The 23733-nt window shown below is 39.0% G+C and overlaps 1 protein-coding gene across 1 annotated transcript in view; it reads right to left on the bottom strand.

Annotated features, from left to right (window-relative positions):
- The window catches only part of COG6 (component of oligomeric golgi complex 6), a 34564-nt gene that overhangs the window by 3028 nt on the left and 7803 nt on the right, over positions 1-23733 (bottom strand). Inside the window, exons 5-17 of the mRNA XM_081323611.1 lie at positions 22200-22311; positions 18610-18692; positions 18349-18419; positions 16858-16951; positions 11833-11961; positions 11649-11740; positions 11330-11394; positions 10923-11014; positions 9429-9546; positions 8485-8616; positions 6810-6977; positions 4346-4453; positions 752-805 (exon numbers count right to left, since the gene is read on the bottom strand). Coding sequence (XP_081179737.1) covers positions 752-805; positions 4346-4453; positions 6810-6977; positions 8485-8616; positions 9429-9546; positions 10923-11014; positions 11330-11394; positions 11649-11740; positions 11833-11961; positions 16858-16951; positions 18349-18419; positions 18610-18692; positions 22200-22311 — 1318 coding nt within the window. The remainder of the gene's footprint in view (positions 1-751; positions 806-4345; positions 4454-6809; positions 6978-8484; positions 8617-9428; positions 9547-10922; positions 11015-11329; positions 11395-11648; positions 11741-11832; positions 11962-16857; positions 16952-18348; positions 18420-18609; positions 18693-22199; positions 22312-23733) is intronic.

The raw sequence follows: 23733 nt of genomic DNA, 5'->3' as shown, positions 1-23733 counted from the left end.
CAAGTTGCGAGCCCTATCTACGGGGGGTAAAAGCTCACCCCCCGTGGAAAGAGGTGGAATATTCTGAATATCCCGGGATGCCGGGATGCACAGCCACTCAGTCTTGTCGGGGTTGAGTTGAAGTCTGTTCCTCCCCATCCAGACCCGAACCGCCTCCAGGCAATGGGACATCACGTCGAGGGCATCACTGGGGTGGTTTGGGGTCAAAATGAAAAGCTGGGTCCCAATTTGAATTAAATTATCAACAGCTGTCAAACTTAGACATATCTTGAAGTGACACAGTCCAACTTTTGCCCTAGAATGCAATTTCTGAAGTCTCGAGTTATAAAACAATACCAAATGTACTATATCAAAATAATGTATTTGAAAAAAAAACCTGATATGAAAATGAACATGAAATCTGAATCAATGTTATGTCTTCCTTAACATTACAGGAAAATTTATGGCTCTGTGGTGGATTGACTAGAATTAATTCTAGTCAATTTAGATTGATTTAGAATTAAATTCTAAAATTCCTTTACATTACAGTGAAATATTACACACCTCTGAGTTTCCACGATTTATTAAACCCACAGACACCCCCAACCACCCAAAAAAGGAACTGAACTTTAAGAACACCTGGCTTCCTTTTTGCTTTTCTTCCTTTCAGTCATAATGGAATGACAAAGAAAGTAAAACACCCACTCTCTGAAAATCCTATCAGTTTTCCCCTCTTTCCCTGTGCAAGACAGCTGAAAATGATTTATCTCACCATTGCAGCTTTTAATGACATAGAATCCATACTGGGTACATTAGCCAAGGGACCCTAAAATTAAAGGAGAGATAAATAAATGAATAATTACAAAGAATCAATGTTTTAATAAAATCGAGTCAAAAACTATTTTGCAACAAAGCCCTAAAACTGTAGCATGCTGTGGATATTTATGGAATCATGCAATGATTATAGTGACTGAATTTTGGAGACCCTCAGCTGCCACAAATCTCTAGATCAAAATCTGAAGTTAATAACTTACTTATCTGGTGAAAGAAAACCAAATTAAGAGCACTAAACAGACAGCCCATTGACTTTATGGAGGACAACTGACATAAATCCACTGACTAATAATGTTTTTGTGGGTCTATTCATGTCTCGTGAAAAGGAAAGAATATGGTGGGGTTTTTTTGTAAGTTCCTAAAGCAAAATAAAATGTGAAATAAGGAGTTTAAATAGAAAGAAGACACAATCTAAAAAAGAGAGGGGAAAGATGATCATTCAGGCAATTTGTGAGAATTTAGGATGTAGGACATGTGATCAAAATTCTAGATGATCCAAACTGGGAGATCAGGCAGATCTCTTAATCCCCCAGTTTTAAGAAGGTCAGAGAAAAACAACATTACTTACAGTAGTCTGGATCACTTTATAGCACAAAACTAGAGTGTGTGTTATATAATTCTGTAGTACGACTTATTAAACAAACTAGCAAAAGCAAAATTGAGTATATCGCAATCAAAAAACTCTATCAGCTTATGAATTACAAAGTCACACTATTTTTCACAAGATAGCTTGGTGCACTCAAACTAAAATAATACATTTCTTTTCATTATTCAAAAACTGCCAAGGACACTAGTAACCACTGCTTATCTTTTTGAATGGGAGATTAAAAAACCTAATATGAAAATTACAAACAAAGCAAATTCCTGGTCATGTATGGGTAACCAAATAGAGACAACTCTATCTAATAGAAGTTAAAACTTTAAATAAAACTCCAACCACTGAAATCCAATCTATTCTTCTTAAGATACCACCGCAGCTGTCTCTTTTTCAGATAGGTCAGGGTCTTGTGATTGCCTTAAAAACATACTTGTTGACATCCTTTTGAGGTCTCCTAAAATTTTATGAATAATCTGTCTTCCTCCCAACATGTTTAGATTGGGTCCATTTGGAGTTATTTTTTTATTAAATAATTCTATCTGCAAGTCTGATTTCATTTGGCTGAATAACAAGTTTAAATGTATTAACATGGAAACTATATTAACGTAACTAATTTTGATAATATGAAACTGGGTCTTGTCTCTCACCAAAATCTCAAAAGTCTTAAGATATTTCTGTTCTGAAATTCTGAATTATATTTATCTCAATAAGATAAAACTTTGCCTCAGTGAAAATGTTCAGCAGGCATATCAAACTCGCGACGTCACGTGACGTCACGTGATTTATCGGGACTTCTCCCCCAACGTTGAAGCATCAGGCCCGCGAGCCGGCAGTTTGACATGCCTGATGTAGAGCAAAATGCTCTATCATATATAATTCCTGTGAAGGAGCATGAAGATAACTCATTGATGAAGGAATGCAAGAAACATTAAGAGAAAATAAATAACAACTGAGTTCCAGAACAAGAAAAGCGTAAAAAACAAATGCAAGTTAACCCTGTCTTAACTGTTTTGTTTAGTGTAAGAAGAGGGTGAGGGAAATTCCTGGGGGCTTTCAAGATTCTGTCATTATGGCCTGCAACAGTAAAGTAACGTTCCTGAAATCTTTACTCAGTATGCTTTCCTCACCTGGCCTACCTTGAAGGGCTGATCGTTACAATGTAATGTGCTTGATTGCACCTGACTCCATTATAAATAAAGTAGCCTGAAATAGACAGCCTCCCATTAGGCCACACTTTCAATTATGATGAATGTGCTCCAACAAGCCAAATTGAAAGCAGTGGTTTCACTAGCTTACAAACGCAAATATATTTGGACATATTAGTGAAGGATGAGAGAAGAAAAGAAGTGAAAGAAACAAGTGTGAAAGCAGAATACTGCAGGAAGAGAAAGTACAAGCCGTGTATGAAAATAGATTAGAAGATTGGAAGCCACCCAGAAGATGGGCAGCTATATTGTTTTAAATAAACGAACAAACAAATAAAATAATCTCAAAGAATGAAAATTAATACAAGGAAAGTGGTTACGGAATGCTGTTTAGAACAGACACAAAAATGTTACGCTACACAGAGTGCCTCAGGTTAATGAGTTGAATATAAAAAAAGGAGTGTATTTTTATTTTATTATAGAAAAAGCAACAGGCTTGAATTATGGAAAGTTTTGTGTGAGTGTGGAGTTGAAGGCTGGTTGTTAAAACTTCCATGATGGAAATAGTATCTATGAACATAAATGGAATGTTTAATGAGAGGTTTAACATACAGTAGGGTGTACACAAGAAGACAGGATGTCCCTTTAATTGATTAAGATATTTATGGATAAACATATAAAGAATACTTGTAGCAATGGAAAAATGTGTTTGTTGGGGCATGAATATAGTGCACTTTTGTATGCAATCAGCGTTAGCTGAGGACTCAAAATTATTTGTAACAAACCTGGGGAATGGAAAAACAGACACAAAAATTGTATTATATATGAATTTTAGCAGAAAGATAGTAGACAGTATGTGCCCTGATGTAAGGAATGACTGTTTATCAAAAGAAGCAAAAAGGGCTATGTGGGACTGCCATGACGGAAAGGAGATCATGCAAAATTATTGTTGGATGGTACTGGTGAGTTCCTCAAAAAGAGGGAAGAGAGATTAATGAAAGGGCAATGTGGATGAATATGCTGCAAGCAAGAATAATTGGCAGCTGTAAATGGAGAGATATAATGAATTGTGTTGGTGTAAATCAAATTTAGTTCTATTTGTTTTCTTCTTATCTCATGCCTTTAATTTTTTTTTTTGGCTTACTATTTCTTACTCTTTCTGTGTTTTGCGAAATATTGCTTGCCATGAAAGGAAACAGTAGGATGGGTTTGCATGTAGGTAATTATATAACAACTCCTTTTTGAAACTAAAGCTTTCAGAAACAATTGTCCTTCCTGCTAAGGAAAAAGAAACCGGGAATTTTGAAGTATCCATTTAGATTCCAACTAAATATAGTAGACTTACATTTGCAGTTCAGGGTATCTGACTGAATGTGGAAATATTGGCTTGAACAGCTATCGGAGTTTCCAAGTAACACAAATATGCAATCAAAAATAAGCCATTCAGTAGCACTTACTCAGTACTGTGGCAGTATTTGCATCTCATAATTGTCTATTAAAGAGCTAAGTAACAAAGCCATTTGGCTAGTGTGCTGTATACTCCCATGGGCTCCTTCCAGGAATAGGAAGAATGGTGTATCTTCCACCCATGCTTATAAACCATTCCCAATGGTTGAACATGTCATTCAAATGTAGGATGGTGGGAATTGTAGCAGGTTTCTTAACCATGAGTACATTTCGCAGCCTAAAGCTGCTCACATGAAAAGCTTAAATGCTGGGCAAAAAAACATCAACAGAGACTTGTCAGAAGTGGGTATTGATATTGATAGTTTCCAAAATTATTGCTCACCTGCTCCATCTTGTGTTGCTGTACCATGTTATAAATATAACTTAGACCCGCTCTAGTTAATACGTAAGACGCTTGTTCATTTACAAGGGTATCCAAATGTGCTTCAATCTAAAATAGACAGTGAATTTTCACTTACTGCAAAGTATTTAGAAATATCATATGTAATTTATTTGGCACAATTAAAAAAAAGTAGCAATGAGTTTATGTAAATTACATGTTACGAGTCTATGGATATGTAAATTCAATCTCCCAGCTAGATTTTTATGAAGTTTTGAATTGTACTATTTTGCACAATCATCCTATCAGTGTTACGGTGGCAATTTGCACAAACTGACTAGCCACAAAGTTAATTCCATAGCGAAAAGTTTTGGGGGACCTGTGTCTGGAGATGGAGCAAGCATCAATGAAGAGTGCACATTTTTAAATTTTAAAAAAATCCAACAATATTGTTTAACTGCCAAAGATTAAATAGGAGGAATACATAAATGATAAATTGTATTTTTCACTAATGGACATAATCTTTATCGAGGTCAGCAAAGTAACCTTACTTGTAAATGACTGCTATTCTCCAAAATGGATGAAAAGTATGTTTTCGATTCGGTATTGAGAACAATTCATCGTATCTATTTATTAATTTTAGTATCACAACAGGCTCTGTTCAGATAGTATCTTAGCTTAGGTAGCTGATTCTATTGTCTACATGGGTAGCTCTATCTTTGCATTTTCTTGGAAACAATAATAAAAGTTGGGGAAGGGCAAATTCTTCTGTGCATCAAACAGCTGTTTTGCAATAACCCATGTCCAGATTGAAATATGCATATTTCAGACAGTATATAGGACAAAATGTGGGTTGTTTTGTGCCAGGTAAAAACTGATAAGTTACTTTGCCCGGGGCGGGGTGGGTGGGTAAGAATAGGACAAAGGAAAGGCCCAAAGTTTCCTTGCAGACATCATCGGGGAGGGAGACAAAAATAATATTGGGAAAATTGGGGTGTAAATAGGTTGGTGGGATTTTCTGGGCCCAGATATCATTAGATAAATAAATATCAGCTTAGCTCTTTGAGAGACCATGGGGTTAAGAAAAAAAACCCTTCAAGATTACCCCCTAGATTTTCTTTAGCTTAAGAGGGGAGAGAATCCTTGTCAGGCTTTTAAGAGAATGTTATTGTACTTTAGTGTAAAGAGTAAGGGCTATGACCATAAGGCAGGGGTCTTCAAACTCGGCCCTTTTATGATTCATGGACTTCAATTCCCAGAATTCCTCAGCTAGGCATGAAGTCCATGAGATAAAAGGGTCGAGTTTGAAGACCCCTGCTGTAAGGAAAATAGGCAAGAACTGTTATATTAGCAAAAACAGTAGGAATATTTTTTTTAAGTCCCAGGAAACAAGATGGAAGAGTCTCGGGCAGACTCCTTCGTGATTCATTGGGCTACAACAAGGAGAATAAATCACAATCAGTTTAAAGCATAATCGGGTTTTTAAGATTGTGTTGCTATAGTTTATCTCAATAAAATATAGCCTTACTTTCCCTCTGGAATCTGGTCTAGCCCAAGGGCTGACATCTTAACAGTAAAGCAAAGTGCCAATCGCTCATGTGGTGTCTGCTTCCTGATCTTGTCTACCTCAATGGGTTGACAGGAGGGAAGGCACTGGGAAGCCTGGAATGCAGGAGACTGAAGATAAATCATTTGGAGGAAGTGGGGAGAAAGTGGAAGATGTGCCCTAATCTTGTGCTACTAACTGAGAAATAACACTAGGATCCTTCTAGGTTTTATTTCAACCAAAACCAAATCTCCACTTTTTGTTTCTGACGACAAAACATTTAATCAGAACTTTTGGGACATAGTGGTTGATTTTTGGAGTTAGAAGCAAAACCTGTTTTCTGTTTTGCACGCACCCCTAATTAGATAAAACTGGGTTTAAGCATGACTAAAACAAAGTAAGAAACCATGGAGCTGCAAGCCAAAAACTTGTTTGCATCTTGGCTTAATAAGCTGCTATAAATGTCATTTAATAAAGTTAATTGTAGGATAGTTATAACCAGATAACCCCTGTAATTCAACCATCTATTGCCAAACACAACTCAGTGATACCTGCTCCTCCCAACCTATCTTATAGCTTGATCTAGAAAAATCTAAGAATTTCATCTCATTTCGATGTAAAATTGTTTAAAAATGAAAATTCCCTCTAGTAAATTATCCAATGGATAGCAACTGCAATTTATGTGTGCTGTCATTTAAAAAAAAAGCTTGCAAATGTGGCTCAGCTTTTTACGTTTCACTGCTTTGCTGCATCGGGGTTCTTAACCCCCATTAATGATTTTTTTTGTGGCTGCATGCGCCAGTGTTTACTTTAAATATAAAGCTGTGAGGATACACACATTTAAGAAGATTGTGTTGTATTTATTCCCTGTTAATGGTTAATGGCAAAGAAAACATCAGAAGATTGACTTTGGACATTTACCTGGTATTGTAACATTTCTAGCCTTTTATCTGTGAATTCAAACAGAGCCAGCATTGTCTTCATCATATGAAGTGAATTCACCATGAAGGTTGCCATGTCAGCAGACCCCAGGTTACTGGCAGACATAGTACACATCTGCAACAGGGGATCCAGCACACAAGAAAGGACCTAGAAGAAAGCAGGAAGAGCAATATTCTGACTCAGAGTGACCCTTGGGTATTTTCCCATTCTATTAACTCCCCCAAAAAGGAAGTTAATGCTGAAAAAAAAAGGTCTGCTGGCCTTTGAACACAATTTCAGAATATATAAATAATGCGCTACCGGCCACTTGCTCTTCTAATTTCACATTTCAATCCAGTGTGTTGCCAGCTGCTTATGCAACCACTTCTACATTTAGTTGGTCATGCTTATTTGTTAATGCCAGAAAAGGATGTTGCATAGGAAAGTTGCGTAGGCATAGCCAGTTCAAAGCAGAAGTGATACAAACATAAGACAGCTGATGAGGCATGTAGTGTCCAAGCTATTCGGGGTGGGTGGGGTGGGGTGGGGGTGGAGCTTGAGGGAAGGTTCAGATTGCAAGAATGCAGTTTTAATGTAAATGTTCCAAAACAGCTACCTACTCATTCAGCATAGCAACAACACAGGCTGCTTGGCAAAGGTGGGGATCCTCTTCCCCATTGGAAAACTCAACAAGCATCCACCAAGGTTGCCTTTTTAAGAGAGTGGGCTTTCTCACTGTGAATGGAGTCAGTATGCTTATTCCAAAACTTTATTTCTAGTGTTAAGAAAAGGGAAAAAAAAGCTAGAGTGCAGGTAGTCTTTGACTCGTGACCATAAAGGTCATCTTACAACCTTACTTTTTCTTTCTTTTTTTTTTTTGAGGTGTTAAACAAACCACCATATTCATTAAGTGAATCTGTGGTCTTTGAGCAAATACCGAGGTTGTGAAGCAGACCTATTGTTTGCTATGGAGTGTTTTAGCCAAAAAAAAAATAGAAATGCCAATTTTGGGCAAAAACCTAATAAATCATAGTCCTGTTGACAGCGGGATGCTGCAAAGACCTATACATGTAGGCCAGCTGTCAAGCACCCAAAGTGTGGTCACATGACTGAGGGGAGGGAGGTCGAACTTTGGAACTGGATTTTAAGTACCTTTGGGGGAGGATAGGTTGTAACTTTAAACAGTCGCTAAGGGACTGGTCGTATGTCAAGGACTACCTGGAGCCCAATTTACATACTTAAATTTTAGGAAATGACAGTGTTAAACCAAACCTACAAAATGTACTTGAACCAATTTGAAGAAAGGCTATTGCTAGAAAAAGGTTAAGTACACTATGTATTCTGGAGACTGTAATTTAGCTTTAAAAATGAGCTCAGAGAAGTTAGCATCCACCAACAAATACGTGTCTTATTCTACTAAGAGATGGAATGGAGCCTGATCTTCTGGGTTACGGGAGAGAAGAGGCTTACAGCTCTCTTCCTGAGTTTGGAGAACAGAGAAAGAATTCCAGAGTATCGAAGTAGCCTGCTTTTGTAGCCAAAGAGGAGAGAAAAGTAAAATATAACATTCAAAATACTGAAGCAAATACTGCCATCTTCTCCACATCCTTAGTAAAACCACTGGCAATTAGCAGGATTGCATTCATACACATAATCTACAATGAAATTAATTTACTTGTCCAAAGTCTGTTTGACGAGTATCCAAAGGAATAACACAAGAGTCATGGGATGCTAGTACTTCACGCAGCAGAGTAAGTGTTTGATTCAGTGTAGGACTTGGACCAAGATCTGCAGGTGGCAGTTCAACCTACAAAAGAAGCCAAAATTTCTGAGCTCAGAAGATGTGTTTATATTGAAGCCTAGGTACACAGAGGAATAGAATAGTAATCAAAAATGCCACAAATAAATATACAGTATATGGATTATTAGAACAATGTTCTCCAATCTGGTGTCCTTTAAAAGATTTGGGCTTCAACTCTTAATAATTTTCAGCTAATGTCGCTTTTCAGTTTGGGAAGATAATGGGGTAATACAACATGAAAATGGTTACGTATACTTGTCTGCTTACAATTTTTGTAATCTACTCCAATCCAAACAATCTGGTATCACCGTCCTAGACAAGCTAATATGAAATCTTTAAGCAAACATGAAATCTAGAAGGCTCCAGATTGGGGAAAAGAAATTACAACTTTTAATATATAAGCAACAATCCTTCCACTCCCACCTACCTTGAAAGAAAAAAAAAGTGGGGAAAAGGGAAGCCACGTTGCTAGTGTCAATCAATCAGGTTCTGTCATGCCTTCAAACAGCCCATCCCAAGCTGCTTTTGCCATGGTTGCCACCTCTGTAAAAGAGGTGAACTACAGTGTAGAAATGAATTGGAGAACAGGATAGATAAGATTTGTGACTGACAAGCATGCTGATTGACACGAGAAACGGAGGTATGTAATGCAAAATAAATGAGTTTAGAGATCACTTCCCAGCAAAGCACAGATCAGGGTTCCCAAAGCAAAGGATCTGTTGCTGATTAAGAATGAGAAATGCAGCCCTGAAGTCAGCCTTTTGTAGCCCTACATATTTAGCAGAAGAGCATGTATGTAAACTGTTTTTCAAACAGACCTTATCCAGCAGTTTACTCGCGTGGAGACTCAAACTATTGAAGAATATCTTTTTGCTCAAAAGATGCATCTCTTCTATCGTAGTTAACAGCATGGCTGCGCTGTTTCCTACAATATTACTGAAATTGGAAATAAAAAGTATGCATGTGAGAGAGGAAATAAGAGAGATTTTATTGGATTCAGGGATTAGCAGGCGCAACTATTCTGCTTAGGAAAAGGCTTTAAAGCAAAAGGGAACTTATATTTTAAAAACGCCAGGCCTTGCGATAAAGAAAAACTGTCTTTCCCCTAAGTCCTTCCTTTCTATGTTTCTCAAGAGCCAGAAGGAAGTTCACCCTGGGAAAACTACTACCTCATCGTGAGGCAAGACCGTGACTGAAGCTGGGAGAAAGTTGTAGGGGGAATAAAACACAATAAGCGGCACCATCTCCATTCCAAGGTAAAGCAAATCTGCTCACAACTGAACAGATTTAAAGGACACTGAGACAAATGACCACCCCCTCAGAAATTCCTTAGGTAAAAAAACCAAGTTCCTTTTCTCCTCAGAAACAGAAAAGCGGGATATAATCAGGGTGGAATTTCAGATCTGTACCAAAAGGTAGACTATTTTTTTTTCCTTAGTATTTTCCTCGAAGTGCAGTTTTTTCCCCTCTGAATCTTGGTCCACTGTTTCAAGTACTGGCCCACTGTTTGTGATAGGAGTTAACCAACTGCCTTGTCACTCAAGCCTTATATAATAGGATGAGAGAGAAAGAGAGAGAGAGCAACTGGCCCAAAGTCACTCAGCTGGCTTTCATGCCTAAGGCAGGACTTGAACTCACAGTCTCCAAGTTTCTCACCTGGTGCCTTAACCACTAAGGCAAGGGTAGGCAACCTTGGCTCTTTTATGACTCGTGGACTTCAACTCCCAGAATTCCTGAGCCGGCCATGCTGAGGGAAAAGGGAGAGGTTTCCAAGCTGAGCCATGCTGGCTCAGGAATTCTGGGAGTTGAAGTCCACAAGTCATAAAAGAGCCAAGGTTGCCTACCCCTGCACTAAGGCAAACATATCTCTAAAACTCCTTCCTAAAAGTCTGCCTTGTTCAATAGTACCGGAATACATTTTATACCATTTGCTAAAGGTATCCATTAAGGCTCGCCACTCTCCTCTTAGGGACCTCTCCTAGAAGGCCACAGAGAAGCTACTTCTTCCCAAATCACAAATTCCTACCTTCAGTTCAATGAGAGATGGAAGTATATGGAACAGTGAACAGTAACTAATGGGAATTATCCAGTGAGGTTCCATAAGGTTCAATAGGGTCACAGTTGCTGTTTCAACCTGATCAGAAATGGCTGCTAAGTGCTGATGGCCTCAAGCCATGTAACAAATGAATAACTTTTCTCAAAAGCCAGATATAACATTGCAAAGCAGTACAGTGACACTATATTATGCTACAATGTAACTCTTGAACACAACCAGTTCTTCTCAAAACAGTTTTTTTTTTAAGTTTGCTTACCTAATGGTGTGATGATAAAATTTGAGAAGATTAGAAATTTTATACAAAAGGACTGCTCCGGGTTCAGCTATGATCACCTGTTCAATTCGAACCTGAGGAAACATTTTAAGAACACACTGTTCAAATGCCCGCTTCACCTTCGAGACAATAACAATATACAATTTTAAGATTATTGTATTCCTTCTTTAGGCTGGCAACCGCTGCAGGGATATATTTTAAATACTGCACATTCATGATTCAATTTTGTTTCATACGATAATGAGAAATGCAATCTCCTTGGGAAATAAGCAATCAACAAGGTTCCTTTTTATGCAAGTAATTATGCTATATATGTTATTATTTGTAAACTACTTTTTCAGTTTTTCCAGTTTTAATACCAAGGGCTTTCATAAAACCAAACATTTCACCTTGAGTGGCCGACAAACACCTTCTGTGATGTGCCCAACTATTTCTTGCATATTTTCTTCCACTCCTGAAAACAAAAACAATGTATATTAAAAATAGGAATGTTAGTTCCTGTCATTTAGACAGAAGAAATTCAGCCACTGTCTTTCCCCCCCCCCAAAAAAGGGCTTCTCCTAAAATGGCTAAAATTCCATTCTCCTGTAGCACTTGGCTTCACCCCGTATGTAATCTATAGGACAGAAAACTCCCAGATGAAATTCCCCTCCTTGGAATCTTGGCTCAGAAAATCCCAAAGCCACAGTTCTTAGCTCTGTACAATACCTTCTGTGGTTATGTGTTTCAAAAGAGCCTCCAGGTGCTCTTTTTCCGAAGCAGTAGCCTGATGCAGCCAAGCCAACATGTCTCCCGCATATCTAAAGCCAAAAAAATAATACTCTATTAAGAATAAATCTTCCTATTCATGGTAATTAATGCTATACAATATGCATTGCCACAAGTAATGTACCTCAAAGGATCATGGGAATGCATTTCAATTGGTCGAGGTGTTCCTCCAGGACCTCCTCTAGTAAGAGCATCTATAAAGCCCCGGACCACAGCACTTCTTCTGGCTGTTCCAAATTCATCAAGGATGTATCTGCAATGGGAAAAAAATATGCACCTACAAGTTGTGGACATTTTAGTTACCCTCCCTGGTGATCAAAGTGCCTTGTTTAATGGAAATGCAAGATTATGCATAAAATTCAATTTCCTAAATAATTTGCCAGCAGATGCCCAACGCCAACATATTTTTAATGGCCACCAAATCATCATGTGAAAACTTTTGTTGTCATACTTCAGCATGCAAACAGAGGCCTATGTTTTAGAACATAAGAAAACAAACGATTTATTTTGTTCGAACTATCATTTTCATTAGGATTCAATGTAAGACGGAAAATTACAGAAATTACACAAACTAAAGAACATAGGCATTCAGGTTACTATCAAACTGCCTGAAAACAAGTAAAATGATTTATTTACTTGCTTTAAAGCAGTGGTTAATAAGCCCACTGGAACAAGTTGTAACTGTTATTTGTTCTAGCAATAGCCAGGACAATTCCAGAAGAAACATTTAAAAGAGGAAAGTATACTATAAAAAAGAGAAAGGACTTTTGTTATATGTTAATATTTATATTAATAAACAACACAATTCCACTTTTAAGTCCATATCAATTCCATAATTCCAATTGTAATTATAATTCTGCAGAAAGCATCTATTAGGGGGGGAAACCCAGTCTATACTTTGATTCAATATCAAAATTCTAAGTTTTTTTAAAAAATAGCACAAATCCCTTAATCATTTTGAGTGACTGCACTGTATGTTGTATGTGAATATTGCCTGATGCTTTGTTGATGTTGCCAAATGGATGAGGAGAACCAAAGGAGAAGTGACTGTAGTTTTGGTGAGGCACTTTGTGCTGCCACCACGTGGCTGTTTTGGGAAATTATACATTATGCTAATTGGGTCAGCCAATACCTCCCCTTTTGTGATGTATTTCCCCTCTTTCTGAGCTAACTTCCTCCTTCTTGTTGGCTCTGTGCCTGATATCCTCCATAACCAGCAGACATGTGATAACCAGCAGACATGTGCTCCAGGCGCTGTGAGTTATTACCATCTTCTGACCTTGGAATACTGTACAATATCTCCTAACTCACCTTATCATGCTGTAATCTACGCTACATGCAAATAAAGGTACCGTATTTTCCGGCATATAAGACGACTGGGCGTATAAGACGACCCCCTACATTTCCTGTTAAATTATAGGGTTTGGGCTATACTCGCCGTATAAGACTACCCCTCTTCCAACGCACACCAAATAAAAATTAAAAGCATCAGATTTGATTTTAATATGGTAATTTTAATTCAAATGCTTAGGACATGCAGGTACTTAGTAGGAAAACTGTCACTTATAAACATAAGGCTGTTTGTCATCAAACATGTAAACATAAAACAGTGCAAGTGGATTAAACTTTTCCTAATTCACTCTAAAGCTTTCCCTGCGCAGACCAAATGGGAGATCCGCTCCAGGTTTTCCAGCCAGCCCGCCCAGTTCCTTAGTCAAATGTGTCCTTAGAACTAAGCAGTTGCTCTGACTGCTGCATTCCCCACCTGCCTTTCAAGTTGGGATAGACTGCAGCTGCTCTTCAACTTTAGAAGGAAAGATGCCCAGACCCCAGCCTGTAAAAAATCAGACTGCAGCTTCTTCTCCAATTGGTCCCGCTTTCCCTGTGCAGACCAAACGGGAGATCCGCTCCAGGTTTTCCAGCCAGCCCTGTCCCTAAAGTTTCAGCACCCGGCATATAAGATGACCCCTGACTTTTGAGAAGATTTTCATGGGTTAAAAAGTCGTCTTATACGCCAGAAAATACAGTATTTCTGGATGATCAAGGTATTTGAGTTCAGCTATCTGAAGAGAACTGTTAATAGTGATAATATCATCAATCACAATACAGCAGCTTGATTCAGAATAGTCAGAAGATGGTAATAACTCAGCAGCTTGATTCAGAATACACTTATCACTTTCAAACCTTTGGAATTCCGAATACCAAGACCCCTTTCCAGTATTAAAAGTGAACATTTTCACAGGAAGAAATGTCAACTGGGCAGAAAAGTAAAGGAATATATCTGAGGGAAATTCACCTTCATTTCTAAGATGCCTAAGGAATATACATATCATTTTCAGTGAGTTATATATTTTAGTGAGGTACACTGTATCAAGATAAGGGAGCTGCTGCCCTGGACATGGTAGACATTCCAATATTGCCACCTTGTGGTAAATCTGAAATACATCTATATTCTTCTCACAAGACGTCAAAAAAGAAGAGATCAATTGTGTTACTCATAAATAAGCAACGCAAAGCACATCATTAGACTTCTGGGCCACTTCTATAAATGCCTTCATGGTGACCCCTAAATACCCCCCAAAATTATCACTAATACAGAAAGTAATGTTACAAAGAGGAACCGAATGAAATAACTAGGGAAGTAATATTAACTCCCTTTGATTGTTAATTAACGAGTTGGATTTTAATACAAATTATATTAATTATTCTTGACTTTTACACTTCTTTCTTCTTCCATTTCTATTTTTGGGAATGTCACGTTTGATATGTGATCCCCAGATTAAAAAAAAATCTCATTCATCCCAGCTTCCGGAGTTGGGGGTGGGGGATGGCAGATTGATATGGCCCTATGAACAGTGGAGACAATGTTATGGCAAATACCAATAGCCTGGCATTAAATCCAGGAGACTGCTCATTTGTGCCCCACCAGAAAGCCCACAGGCATCCCATGAGTTTGATTGCCAGGAGGCATTGTGGGATAGACAGCCACAGATCAGCCTACATAAAAACATGGCTTTGCACCCTCCACAATTTTCTTAAACACATTTGGAAGACAATTGTCTTTTTTTAAAGTATCTGTGGAGTAGCAGAGTACAATAATAGTATCAATAACTGCTTATGTGAATGTATCATTTAAAAGAGATCTGAAGGAAGAAATGAAAAATAATTCTGAAGAATCTGCAGGACAACTGAGTAGAGAGGTGAAACAAATTAAATTCAAGGTGGAAATTTTGGAAAATAAAGCAGCAATAATGGCAAGAGAATACAAATATCAAGTCAAGAGATGAAAAATAGGCAATGGACTATTACTGATTTAGGAAATACAGAATCTTGTTTGAGACCAGGGGTTCATAGAGATCAACTTGGTGAAAACTGTAAAGAGAGCATTATTGTGGTCTAAAGAACATTCTGATATTATCAATCCTTAATTTGATATTAAGAGATCATAGGACCTGATCTCTATCACTACCTTCTTCTAGAGATAGAGATCAGGTCCTATGACCTCTTAGTATCAGGTTAAGGATTGATAATATCAGAATACTGCCTAAGAAAAATGAATTCAAAATTAACTTGTATGACCAGGTTAAGTATTTTTTATAAAATATTGGAAACCATTTATGGACTTTCTGCTGAAAACGGATTAACAACTGAGTTAATGACTTGGATTTGCCGTAGAAAAGGGCTGGAGATGGGAAGAAGCGATCTATAGTATGCAATGTAATTTCCAAGGGGAGGATTTTTGTTTGTTTATAACAGCTCTAAAGCTTAGAAATCACTTATTTAAATATCTTTTGATTTTTTAAATTTTATGTATTTTCTATTTTTCTATTCTCTATCTTTTTTCTTTTAATTTATTTTTTATTATCTTTTATTTTTGTTTAAAAAAATTCAATCAAAATTACTTTTTAAAAAAGCTAACCTGTGCCAAAAGATCATATACCCTTTTCAGACACAGACAGATTCAAGGCATTCAAAAGTTTGAGGAAATTTCTGAAGTTATGCCTACTAATATCAAACATTTTACAAAATACCCACAAACTCAAGTCTTTCCTCAAGACTTTAACAGAAAAGGTATTTTTTGATCTATGACCAGTCACTCACTCACTCACTCAGCCTCTGAGTGAGAACTGAACAAACAAAGGTTACAACCAGTCTACGGATTTCTGGCTGCCTCAGCATGCCCACAGTCAAGGGATTGCAATCTGGCCACTTGGCAACAGGATCACAGTTGCAACTGGTTGCAGCACCCTGCAATCACATCGAGCTCCTCTTGCAACTTTTCCTGATAGTCAGTGGGGCAGGGAAAGTTGCAAGTCACTTGGAATAAGTCCTCTCCGATTCTCACTACACTTCTCTCATACCTTGTTTGCACACCCATGCATTCTTCCCAGTCTGCACCCTTCCCAACCCATGCCTCTTGTGCACCCTTGTGCACCCATCCTGACCAAACTTCTTGCACACCCCAACACCCTCATGTGCATTTCCAACCTGCACCTCCTGCACAACCTCACATATCCTTCCCGATCCCCACCTCTCTCACACCCTGTCGTTCCCTTCCCTATCTAGCAGCAGCCACTTACCCTACTTGCCAATTTCCTGCTGGCTTTCCCACTGACTATGGTGACTTGCCTGAGCCACTTTCAAATCATTTACCAGTGCTCTATGGCAAATTCATGCGTTTTCTCACTCTAAACTTAACTCTAAAATCCCAGGATATCTAACCAAAGCATGTACCAATGACATTCCCAGCCGAACCTCCCAAATGTCCATGTAGCTCATGCAAACACCTTCTCGTTGTTTTGAGAACCTTCTGTTATCTTCTTCCCAGCAGTTAGAATGTCCTCAAAAAGTTTCCATACATCTGTGTTTCAACCTCTGCAGAACTGGAGAGGTTTCCTTTCTCTCACTAACCCATTCGAAGCCTCATCTCCTCTCCTTTACTCTAATGACAAGATGAAAACAATAAGGCACGTAGCTACCAGGTTTTCACTCTTGATGGGTAGCCCTGGTATCTTATTCTGGAGGAATTCTATCTAAATGGTCACTTAGAATTGAGACCAACTTTATAACGAACACATACACCCCACCATATTCGTATTAATTTTCTCCACGTATTCATGCTGTGTGCGTAACTATAGCAGAAACTTACTTGTACAGAACAGGCCTGTCTTGCAAAGCTTCCATTGCCTGAGCTAGAACTGGAGAAACATCACAGGTTTCTTGTGTTAAAGCCCTGCATTCACCTGTAAACAAGCCAAGTCTTATGTCAGTATTGCTAAGGATTTGACAACATGTCTCTCCTCATTTCATCAATGACATTGAACCCTAGAGAAAAGACTGCATTTTTATAGTGCCCTTTCTTAGAAGCCAACGTCTGAATTCAGCTGCCCTGGTGAAGTCTGGTTAGATACAACTGTACTTTGCCACTCTGGCAGAAGCCCTCTGTATATTTAGGAGTAGTTGTCTACCCTTCACGTACGTACTTATTATGGGAAATACAGCGACAGCCACAAAGTAGCTGTGGAAAACACCATGGCTATATAAAACAAGCAAGGCGGGGATGCAGAAATTTTCTGTCTAGAAACAGGCAACAAAATCAGACTTTTAGGGAAAGACAATGGCAGTGGTTGCTCCATGTCTAGAAGACAGAGGGGAAGAACATGTGCAAATTGACTTCAAGCGGAAAAGCAATAGTAACAAACCATCAATATAAAATCCACCAATTTTAGGGTGAGAGAACTATATGACTGACAAAGCAGAAAAGTAAGAACCACATGACTAATAAAGCGGCTTTAAATTCTACTGTTATTTAAAAACAAGAAAATCATCCCTGAGTATCAAAATATTATCTTCTTTAAATAAGCCCTGGTGGTACAGTGATTAGAATGCAGTATTGCAGGCTAACTCTGCCAACTGCCAGGAGTTCAATCCTGTCCGGCTCAAGGTTGACTCAGTCTTCCATCCTTCCAAAGTCGGTAAAATGAGGACCCAGATTGTTGGGGGACAATATGTTGACATTGTAAACTGCCCGGAGAGTGCTATAAAGCGCTATGAAGCAGTATCTGTTTAAACACTATTGCTATCTTTTTAAATTCCACAATATGTGCTTCTAAACTTTGATTAACTATGAAACCTAGGTAGATTACTAAGTACAGAAAAGTAGCTTCCGAGATTCCTAAATAGATTTCAGATTCAGGATATACCTGGAGCAAGTATGAACTGATTTGCCAGAAACTGCCTTAACAAGCAATCTTATCCACTTTGAAGAAAATATACTGTTGAGATTGCTGTAATTGAGCATAGAGCAGAAGCAGGAGCTACCTTTACTCATGCTATACAGACTTCTAAAAGCCACCTATCTCCATCTGCAACAGGGGGAGTGAGGTAATATTCCAGGGGGTGCAAAAACCTGGGTTTTCAAAATTATAACGTATATGCATAATTCGTTGCAGTTATTTCAAACTTTTGTAAGGGGTGCGAGAATATATCAGAAGCATTTTAGGGGAAGAGGGATAAAGAAAAGGTTGGAAGCCGCTGATCTACAAGAAAGAATATTTAAATGAAAATAATAATAATTAATAAATAATAATAATAATAATAATAATAATAATAATAATAATAATAATAATAATAATGATACCTTGTGCCCAACGATACAGCTGTTCGTAAGAAGTCTCCTGGAGGAGTGCCATCTGTTCCATAATCTCCAAACTGCAGGTTTAACATGTTTAAAGTCTTTACCAAAAAGTGAATTAAAGAAGCAAAAATATCTAAGCCCGTATGAGTTTACATTTGTCTTCACGTTTTTATTTTCCAATGTAAACCTCAATATGTTAACAACTCAATTTATGAGGTTTTACTCAGTTGATGGTTCCAGTTGTTTTAGACAGTGCAAACTTACCCTGATCTTTGTTGACTGGTGCGCAGAAGAATCTTGACATCATTGTGAATTTGCTTTATTCGCCTCAATACTTTAAAAAAATCCTTTAATTAAAAAAAGGATATGTCAATATGTCAACATATTGTCCCCCAACAAAATTAAAAGCTGTGATAATTTAATTCAAACTAACTTTGTTTACATAGCTATTGTACATTCAAATAATCATACCACAGCACACCTGGTACTTATATTGGAACTATAACTTTCAGAATTCATCTCCAGCAGGCTGGACATTTGGGGACTGCTGTTTCATGCCTGCAGTATGACATTTAAAACTCAAAATAGGGTATTATAAATTAAAATGGATTTAAACTTGAAACATATTGTACGTTTATAGCATAGAGAGAAGCAGCTTCATACACAGAGGATCTTAACTGTGTTTAATGTACGGTATGTTACTTTAGATGGTGATAAAAATATATTGGTTTTGCTCCCTTTTTTCAAATAGTGATGGCAATATATACAGGTGAAACTCAAAAAATTAGAATATCGTGTAAAAGTTCATTTATTTCAGTAATGCAACTTAAAAGGGGGAACTAATATATGAGATAGACTCATTACATGCAAAGCAAGATAGTTCAAGCCTTGATTTGTCATAATTGTGATGATTATGGCGTACAGCTCATGAAAACCCCAAATCCACAATCTCAGAAAATTAGAATATTACATGCAATCAATAAGGAGTGTACATAGAACAATATCGGACCTCTGAAGAGTATAAGCATGCATATGTACTCAGTACTTGGTTTGGGCCCCTTTTGCAGCAATTACTGCCTCAATGTGGCATGGAAGCTATCAGCCTGTGGCACTGCTGAGGTATTATGGAAGACCAGGATGCTTCAATAGCAGCCTTCATCTCTTCTGCATTGTTCAGTCTCATGTCTCTCATCTTTGTCTTGGCAATGCCCCAGATTCTCTATGGGGTTCAGGTCAGGTGAATATGCTGGCCAATCAAGCACAGTAATCCCACGGTCATTGAACCAGGTTTTGGTGCTTTTGGCAGTGTGGGCAGGTGCCAAGTCCTGCTGGAAAATGAAGTCAGCATCCCCATAAAGCTCGTCTGCAGAAGGAAGCATGAAGTGCTCCAAAATCTCCTGGTAGACGGCTGCGTTGACCCTGGACTTAATGAAGCACAGTGGACCAACACCAACAGATGACATGGCTCCCCAAATCAACACAGACTGTGGAAACTTCACACTGGACTTCAAGCATCTTGCAGTGTGTGCCTCTCCGTTCTTCCTCCAGACTCTGGGTCCTTGGTTTCCAAATGAGATGCAAAAGTTGCTCTCATCAGAAAAGAGGATGAGAGACCACTGAGCAACAGACCAGGTCTGTTTTTCTTTAACCCAGGTAAGACGCTTCTGACGTTGTTTGTTGTTCGGGAGCGGCTTGACAAGAGGAATACGACATTTGAAGCCCATGTCCAGGATCCGTCTGTGTGTGGTGGCTCTTGATGCACTGACTCCAGCCTCAGTCCACTCCTTGTGAAAGTCCCCAACACTTTTGAATGGCCTTTTCCTGACAATCCTCTCCAGGCTGCGGTCATCCCTGCTGCTTGTGCACCTTTTTCTTCCACACTTTTCCCTTCCACATAACTTTCTATTAATGTGCTTTCATACAGCACTTTGGGAACATCCAACCTCTTTTGCAATTACCTTATGGAGGGTGTCAATGATGGTTTTCTGCACAACTGTCAGGTCAGCAGTCTTCCCCATGATTGTGATTCCTACTGAACCAGACAGAGACCATTTAAAGGCTCAGGAACCCTTTGCAGCTGTTATGGCTTAATTAGCTGATTAGAGTGGGAAACTTTGAGCCTAGAATATTGCATCTTTTCACAATATTCTGAGATTGTGGATTTGGGGTTTTCATGAGCTGTAAGACATAATCATCACAATTATGACAAATCACGGCTTGAACTATCTTGCTTTGCATGTCATGAGTCTATCTTATATATTAGTTTCCCCTTTTAAGTTGCATTACTGAAATAAATGAACTTTTGCACGATATTCTAATTTTTCGAGTTTCACCTGTATATTGTCTAAGGGAAGAAAGTAAAGAACAATAAAACCTTAACAAAAAAGTAAAAGAAATATAAGAAAAATTGTTACACTGGTATGTCAGTATAATAATAGTTACAATTCTTTCCGTATTTGTCTAATGCAAATATTCAAGTATGTAAATATTTCTAATATATTTATATGATTATTTTTTAAAAAAAAATCCCATATTTCATTATAATTGTCTATACAAATTCTGTAAGTGTAATCTGCTCATGAGTGACAAATGCCATTAGGTCTTCATTGATTTTGCTCCCTTTGGAAACAGACTCTTCAAACATGAGGGACCATAACGAAGACACCATCTCATTATATATTGGATGACTGTGAATTCAGAACTATCATTCAAAAACATACAATTTAGAAACCAAAGTAAACTGACTTCACCCATTCCAAACGTATTCAGTGTTGTATTCCAAATAGGCTGTACTGAGCCAGAGTTTTGTAGTTTAAAATAAAGATTGTTGTACAGCATACTTGTTTTGTGCCACACTATTTGCTACTGTGACTAAAGGCTAAGCATCCCATAGCATTTTATCGCTGTTTACTAGGGAAAGCAATTTCCATAACAGCCTCTGTTTGAAGCTGATTATTTTATTAGATACAATGAACTAGCAGCAGGAAAGAGAAGACACATGGAACAGTGTCACCCAGGTGGGCAATTACACAGTAGGCAATTACAATCTAAACAATGATTTCCAAGTATACAACTAAACAGTATTATATAGTATCAAGCTATTTTCACCACTTCCACACTGGACATTGTGAATATCAGTGATGGCCCTTCTGTTCACAAATGATTATAATCAGTTCTCATGTTATGAACATTTCTTTGTCTCCTAACTCCTATCTCTGGATTACAGAATATTCTTTTATGCAGGCTCTTCTAGCTAGAATCTTTGCAAAGGATTGTTGTTGTTGTTAGCTGTGAAGTCGTGTCCGACCCACTGCGACCCTATGGACAACGTTCCTCCAGGCCTTCCTGTCCTCTACCATCTTCTGGAGTCCATTTAAGCTCACGCCTACTGCTTCAGTGACTCCATCCAGCCACCTCATTCTCTGTCGTCCCCTTCTTCTATTGCCCTCATCCTTTCCCAGCATTAGGCTCTTCTCCAGTGAGTCCTTCCTTCTCATTAGGTGGCCAAAGTATTTGAGTTTCAGCTTCAGGATCTGGCCTTCTAAAGAGCAGTCAGGGTTGATCTCCTCTAGGACTGACCGGTTTGATCACCTTGCAGTCCAAGGGACTCGCAGGAGTCTTCTCCAGCACCACAGTTCAAAGGCCTCAATTCTTTGGCGCTCAGCCTTTTTTATGGTCCAAAAGGATAGGTTTGTGTTTTTTTTTAAATCTGCCCTTATATGTCTGCTATGGAAAGTTTTACTGCAAGTAGCACGATTATTCATATTATCCCAAGAGAAAATGGTGATCAGAAAAGGAAGTCTTTTTATTCAATATACTAAAGAAGGTTACCGTATGTATTTTAGAGTGCTTACTTCAGTAACTGGCCCATCTCTGGCGCTTCGAAGGACGTTCATCTCCTCTGGAGAAAGTTGGAATTCTGCTATGAAAGCATCTGCTATCTGTGCTTTTAATTCTAACCTTTGGCTGCAATAAAAAAAATGATTTAGTTCATGACCATTATAATTTATTTCGCATAGGCTTAGGACACAGGTCGGCAACCCACGGCTCTGGAGGCCCATGCGGCTCTTTCAGCCTCCTCCTGTGGCTCCTAGTCCTCCTCTGCCATTTGCAGAGAGAGACAGAGAGGCACTTGCGCTTCCCTTCTCTCTCTCTTTCTCTCTCTCTCTCTCTCTCTCTCTCTCTCTCTCTCTCTGTGTGTGTGTGTGTGTGTGTGTAAAAAAGAGAGTGGCCTCATGCTGCTCTGCTGTTCTCGGAGAAGCTGACAAGCTTATTGGGTGGGGCTCCTACCTTTGCTGCGTCTCCACAGGAAGCAGGAAGCAGCAGAAAGCAGCAGCAGCTCAGGAGAGTCAGCCCAATAAGAATGTGTGTCAGCTTGTCCGAGAACAGCGTGAAGCTAGCTTGCCAGGTGAGCAGAAGATCAGAGAGAGGGATGGGGGGGGGGAGAGAGAGGGAGGGAGAGAGAGGGAGGGGGAGAGAGAGAGAGAACTCATGCACAGCAGCCTCTATTTCCTTTTAATTAAACTCTTCAATTAAGCTCTCCCCCTCACGTGCGTGCAAGAGTTTTGCGGCTCCCAGTGTTTTTTTCCTCTGGGAAATGGGTCCAAGTTGCTCTTTGATTGTTGCTGACCCCTGGCTTAGGAGATGGCAGCCATTCAAGCAGGAAAGTCTTAAGCAGGGCACTTTCCTCTTCGGAACAGAGGAAGAAAAAGGAGATGAACATAAGGGAGAGTAAGTAGGAGGTTATACAGGTAGTCTTTGACTTGAAACCAAAACTGAACCCAGAATTTTGGTTGTTCAGCCAAGTGGTGGTTAAGCGAGATGACACAAGTGGTCTGTGTCATCTCCCTTAACTGCCTGTGTGGCTGCTCACTCAAGGACTTCAAATCCAGCGGTCCCATCCGCAGTTGTTAAATGAGCCTTAGATTGTTAAGCTAAGTCCCAAATAAGAAGCATGCACTGCCTTGGGGAGGGGGGGGAGGGGGGGAGGGGAGGCCCGGCTTCTGATTTTTACCTTCTGGGGGAAGAGATACTTTTATGTGACCTGTGCCAGGCCTCAACGGGCCTCCCCCGCCCCAAGGCACGCTACGCTGCTTACTTTTGCAGCTCTATCTATCCTGCTGCCTTTATTGCTTACGGGAGGGAACTCTCCTTCAGTGGGGTACAGAAACAGAACTCATCGGAATGTGAGCTTGAGTTCTGCAATCTGCAGAAGGACGTCGTCTCTCCTTTGCGCACAGAAGGGAATCTCTCCCAAGGGGTGCAGAGACAGGAATTCAATTCATCCGGAACTGAACTCCATTTCTGCACCCCATGAGAGCTTGTCACCTCTCCTCTGTGCTCGGAAGACAACTCTTCCGAGGGTTCAGAAGTGGAGTTCAAACCATC

The sequence above is a fragment of the Vipera berus genome (assembly GCF_964194415.1).
Source record: "Vipera berus genome assembly, chromosome: 1".
Classification (NCBI taxonomy): domain Eukaryota; kingdom Metazoa; phylum Chordata; class Lepidosauria; order Squamata; family Viperidae; genus Vipera; species Vipera berus.
The sequence above is the reverse complement of the archived record's forward strand: the minus strand, read 5'-3'. Positions and strand labels throughout refer to the sequence as shown.